General features: G+C 39.1%; 1 protein-coding gene across 1 annotated transcript; it reads right to left on the minus strand.

Annotated features, from left to right (window-relative positions):
- Nucleotides 1–438: 438 nt before the first annotated feature.
- Nucleotides 439–1,351, minus strand: LOC149246367 (uncharacterized). The gene is made up of 2 exons (XM_089440965.1): nucleotides 808–1,351; nucleotides 439–554 (listed from the first exon to the last, which is right to left on the minus strand). The coding sequence occupies exons 1-2, from the start codon at nucleotides 1,349–1,351 to the stop codon at nucleotides 439–441; spliced, it is 660 nt and encodes a 219-aa protein (XP_089297091.1).
- Between the last annotated feature and the right edge of the window lie 4,460 nt (nucleotides 1,352–5,811).

Raw genomic sequence — 5,811 nt, forward strand, 5'->3', positions numbered from 1 at the left:
AAGTTTTCTTCAACAAGCCTACCTCAAAGTTTCTTCAATTCTACTCAAATTCTGATCCAAAAACTAGTCAAAGTATTGTTGGGGGGAAAGTTCGCTAAGGTAAGGGTTGACAACCTCAACATTGCAGAATAAGAAAATCAACAAGAAGCAGTCAATAAAACATGCCAAACATGTGAATTATTAAATGTGAACTTGGAAACTTACCCGAAGGTCCTACGTTTGATGATGTTCCCGTAGGGTCCAAATCCTCTGGTTCCTCCAGAATCAAGCAGACTTGCAAATCAATTTAGAGAAGCATATACATCGTATATAATTGAATGTGCATATATAAAAGACATGTTATATCATCATATTTAAACATGGAAAATTTATATTCATGAGATAATAACATTTTTTTCCAAGGAAAAAAAGCGAACTTTTTTATAAGGAATAAAAAAGTTACAAAGCATATGAGTTAACATTCTGCAAAAAACTGCCTGATAAGGAGCAAAGGCTCCTCTGAGAAAGATCATCAGCACCCCTACAGAGCGCTAACAAAGTCTCCTGTACTCGGCCTGAACAGCCATAACCAAAAAGGAGCTGAAGTCCACAGTGTCTCCTGGGTCTCCTTTCATGAGGAAAACAACCCAGAAAAAACCCATACAGTAAACAGTTCACAATCCGCTCTATCAATCCAGAGCATAACAGTATATAAAAGGAAAAAACACAGTTGACATATGCCACCGATATCATATGAAACACAGATAATCTAGTGCATATAAGTGGAAAACAAAAAACATTATATATTTGGAGGGAGATCCGACACACGGATCTGATCCTGAAACTGTTCTGTTACTCTCCAAGTGCCCACAGCTTGCTGCAGACCTTCTTTAGAAAGCCGATCTGCCTCCTCGTTACAATCCCTGTAGATGTGGTCAATAGAAAAAACATTAAACTGCTGTTTTAAGGTTTGTATTTCTTCTAGTAAAGGCATCAACATGTAGTGCTGGCATCTATATTTCCCATTAACCCAGTTAACAACATTCATCGAATCTCCATAAATCTGAACTGTAAGAATATTTTTGTGGATGAGCCAACAAAGGAGCAGCTTTAAGGCAGTGAGTTCAGCAAAGTTATTTGTTCCCATCCCAATTCCCACTGAGGCCTTTAGTGAGTGAGAATCACTAAGATGTATGCACAACCCAGCACCCGTGGAATTGTTTTGGGCTGCCCCGTCAAAGAAAGCCCACGGTATCCCATCTCTAATGCGAAGCTCCTTCCGCAGATCAATTTTTGCAGGATCCTCCTTTACAGGAATGCTATCAAGAATGGCATTGCTTTGAATGGCAATAGCAGCCACAGGGGTCGACATTTCTCTAAAAATACTACGATTCCTTGCAATCCAATAACAAGACATGAGCTTCTTTATTGATAATCAAAAGTAGGTACAGGAAAGGTACAACCTGATCCAGGCCAAAGCATCGACGAAGCCTTCCTCTAGATCTATCCAGCCCGAGCCACGAAGAAAACCTCTATCACAAATGAAAGGAGATGCTATAAATATGATGAACATTTATGCAAAGGAAACAAGGGTTTCCCCAGAGATTGGTAGTGCAGGAAGCATGAGAAAATAAAACTTGATTTGGGAGAAAAATGGGTATAATGTCGATAACACTTCTCTTATGTCATTTATTCCTACCCCAAGGTGTGTATATATACCACCTGAAATTAGTTAATTTAGTTGTGCTATGGGCTTCTGTAGGTGGGATCTCGGTAAACCCACAAACCCCGCCCGAAAAATAACATAATATTTTATTTTTTCATATTTAAAAATGTATACATGGGTATGTAGTTATAGAACCCACGTTTTTACGAGCTTTCTAATGGGCAGAGTCACATATGGAATTTGAAGTATTATTTTTTAATAAAGGATCAATTCTGCATGGGAAAAGGCTTCCCAAGGCCATACAAGAGCATCAAATATACATGAGTGCTAAATGATGCTATAATAGATTCCCCCTAATATATGAGGTCATAAGGGATACATGGTTGCCGAAATATATTAAGTATAGAGAGAGGAGTCATCTGAAATCCTAGGAGGAGATCACTAGATTCCAAGTCATTGAATACCTATAGAAGGAGTCAGAAAGAAAAATCATGTCGAAGGCAGGCATACCCATGATCAAAAGTAATAAAGCATTCCGCTGATCAAGTATAAAGAGGATCCAGAATGTATACATAAGTGAACAAAAGGAGTTGTAGAATACATAATGGATCATCAGATCATAATCACAAAATAACACAACAAAGCTATGTCTCAATATAACATATAGAATAATATCCAATAAATGATGCAAGAAGACTGTCTGATCAATGATGCTGCATAATTGATCCTCATAAAAGTATGAAGTAATAAAGGTGGAATAGTGGCACTGCATAAATTCAAGTGCCAAGATATAGGATGTTGCTGTGTAGACCTACAACATATAAGGTGGAAGGTGTGACTGTAAGAAAACTGAAGGAGCTGTCAAGTGAACCAAGATGTTGACACAACTCAAGGTCTTCATTGATCGCAGATGGTACATTTCTATACTATGGGAATAAATGGTCTGAAGTCGACCATGTGATAAATCATTTAATTACTGGTCATTGATGTATACTGCTAACAAACACGAGACAACTCACTAATAATGATACAGTGAGTGTCAAGGTACCTTAGTACAATCTAATAAGTGCAAATAAATGTGTTGAAATCAGGCACTTGAAATAATCTATCAATTAGGAGACATTGATGTATTATCACTATCGATAGTGAAGGAGTCTTCCACTAATGACTGCAAACCCTAAGTACAGAAAAAAATACTCTAGACCTTATTCCCAGAGAAATGAGTCAGAGTCAATGGGAAAAGATCCCCTAGAAGGAAGTCATTACGGCATCCCACATCAACCAACATGAGTGTAACCCGCAAGCCAATAATTTGGAAGAAATTAGAGAAAGAGAGATGAAGTAACTGTTCCAAAGTACATTTACGACGTACACAAGATGTGGCTAGCGCATGAAAAAAATCCTCTGAACCAACAAATAATGAAATCTGACACAGAGGCGAGGAATCCACCAATAGGGTCAAATGGAAACCAAGGTACTGCATGAATGCCAATGTGTGATCATGTAAGCTGACATCAAACACAAGGGAAACCACTATGTCAAAGGCACATGATACTAATTGATGTTGAGCACAAGGTCACCTATCAATGATGTAAATAGGTCTAGGGTGCGACTCTAGGTTTACTCTTAGAGAAATTTGTTGAATTCAATAATAGAAAACCCTCCGCAATAATTCAATGGGGAAATCCTTAACGAACATGAGTGAAGGACCAAATAACCGATGTGATATTGAATATAACTTGATAGACTGGGTATGGTCGATAAAACTGAGTCAAGATACACCGCAGAATGGTCGACGACAAGTTTACTTCCCTTGAACAAAAGCACGACTAAATGTGAATTTATGGCAGCATGAAATAACTTTGTATAAGTTTGCAATGCAAGAGGCATTAAAAAAATCTCCATATGATTAGAAGAGATAACCAACCAGAGGAGGATTGACTCACAATCAAGGTTATGGCTTCCCTAAAGCCAGACTAAGTCGCATCCTAGTGGAGGAAAGAATAATTTTAAGTGCTTTGTTCAAGGGAGACACAATTGAATCTAGCTGCCATCAAATGCTGAAGAAACTGTCCAGTTCCTACTCTTTTTGGAATATTTGATTTTTTTTTTTTGTCTTTTTCATATTTAAAGTATGAAAAAGAATAAAATAATTCATATAGTACAATGGAAAGAATGAGTGTCAAGGGCAAGTGCACTAGTTCCTGGGATTGGAACAATCCTATGGTTAATGAAAGGTGGCAGATGCTAGTCATCAACACTCGGTGGAATGTTCTTTTCATGGAAAAATAGGTGTCAAGTCACAAAGGCTAATGAATGCATGGTTTTAACTTGCAAAATGTCATGGTCAAAAGTGGCTTATACACGAGTCCAAATGAAGCTGACTTAAGGCCAAAAGAGGGTAGTGAAAATGAAATGCAGTAGTACAACTTAACACATGGGAGCCTCTAGGGTATAAATCCAAAAAATAGCAGAGAAGAAGAAGAATGAGGCTTCAACAGAAAGCCATGGTGGGACTAAAGAGGATTCCCGAGCCTACACAATACTTGCAACATGGGCGACATATGTCAGAGAGGACCTAACTAGGAATCCCATTGAAGGAAAGGATCTTGTTATAGACATTTTTGTGCCTTACAGCTCTAAGCATGAAATGTCCATAAACCAAGGGCTCCTAAGTCCCTAAAATTGTTGTTCTAACTCCTAAAGGAACAAGGTCAACAAAATACAGCTTCTCCCAGAAGTTCTCCACCAGAAACTGCTCAGAATCAGTCAAATCAGGATCATTTCAGCTGCTCCACTAGCTAGCTGCGTTGCAAAGCACCTAAATACACTAGCTAGGTGCGTTGCAACGCACCTAAATGCACTACCAGGGTGCGTTGAGCGGGAGATGAAAAATGGCAGAGTCATTCCACGAGGTGGACAGACAATGGAAGCTTCCAGAATCTTCTCCAATGACACTTGCCTCACTGAATTCGACCAAGGATGAGTAAGAGGCTCTCAGTCTCCAAGTGGAAGCAAGAACTAACAGAGAGAAGCCACTAATCAATTCATGAGCTGACTCATCCTCTTTGCATACATCTATATATGGATCCCTCATCCCAGAGATCCAGAGGCTGGAATATTGTACATTGCAGAGAATTGCTGTTGGTTTTGAGATAGATATCAGAGTATTGGGTGATTTATGCTTTGTTGGAGGTGAATAGGGGCTTCTTTGCTAGGAGGTTGATGCTGGATCAAGAATCATCGGTTGTAACTCCTCCTGGATCTTCTTTTTATATCAATAAAACTATTTGAGTTTCTCCTACATGCTTGTGTATCATTGATGCTTGTTACATTTGTATGTTTAGCTTAAATCTGATCCTAAGCTATTTATGAATATAAATCCATGTCTTTGTGTAGTTTTCTTCTTCTGTGATCTTACAGGAACTTGGTGAAGCTGGGCAAGTAAGGAAGCAGGTAGCTGGAAGCTGTCAAAGAAGAGAGAGATTGGATCAAAGGACTAGCGCAAGACACAGGTTGGTTCATCCTATTTCTCTTTGTTTATAGTTCATAAAGAAGAATACAAAAGTAGTTTTCTCTGTTTGTTTCTAAGGTAACTGTCACACCTTAGTGGGATAGAGTCGTTTTGAATAGACACTAATCCCGATAACAAAATGGCGACTCCGCTGGGGACGATTGTCTAGTTAGTTTGTTTGTGTTTCTCTTGTTGTTTGTTTCATAAACTTAGAAGTAGCGAATCGAACTGCATTTGCCATTAACAAATGCAAAGTAGACATCCGCTGCTTCAATCCATTCACTGGATCTGTTTATGATTTGAACAGCTGATTCAAAAATGATCTGATTGCCCTTTGTGATAGCTCTTAGAACTTCTTTAAATCTACCCTCTGATTGTGCATTACTGATTGCTTTTACCCGGCCAAAAACCATAGATTAAACTGCAAACCGTGACCCAGAACCCGGATAGAACTCTCATTTCTGCCCCAGCGCAGGCTCTGATGGTGCTGGTGCTGGTAGTGGTTCTGGTGGTGGTGATTGGCCTTGGAAAGGGCAGTGGCCATGGTGTTCAACGCCAGAGACAGAGCCAGATACTTCCCCCTTTATTTGGAACAGGCCCTGGATAGCTCTAACAATGAAACCACTTAATCAGGACATGCACTTCGAACCTT

The sequence above is a fragment of the Pinus tabuliformis genome, chromosome 7, assembly GCF_031772625.1.
Source record: "Pinus tabuliformis cultivar Carrire ecotype Pingquan chromosome 7, CPIR1, whole genome shotgun sequence".
NCBI lineage: Eukaryota > Viridiplantae > Streptophyta > Pinopsida > Pinales > Pinaceae > Pinus > Pinus tabuliformis.

Coding starts and splice junctions, on each gene's coding strand:
- LOC149246367 (XM_089440965.1), bottom strand. CDS start 1,351: ATGTCGACCCCTGTGGCTGCTATTGCCATTCAAAGCAATGCCATTCTT. Junction 555..807: donor ACAGTTTCAGGATCAGATCC/GTGTGTCGGATC, acceptor ATGGCTGTTCAG/GCCGAGTACAGGAGACTTTG.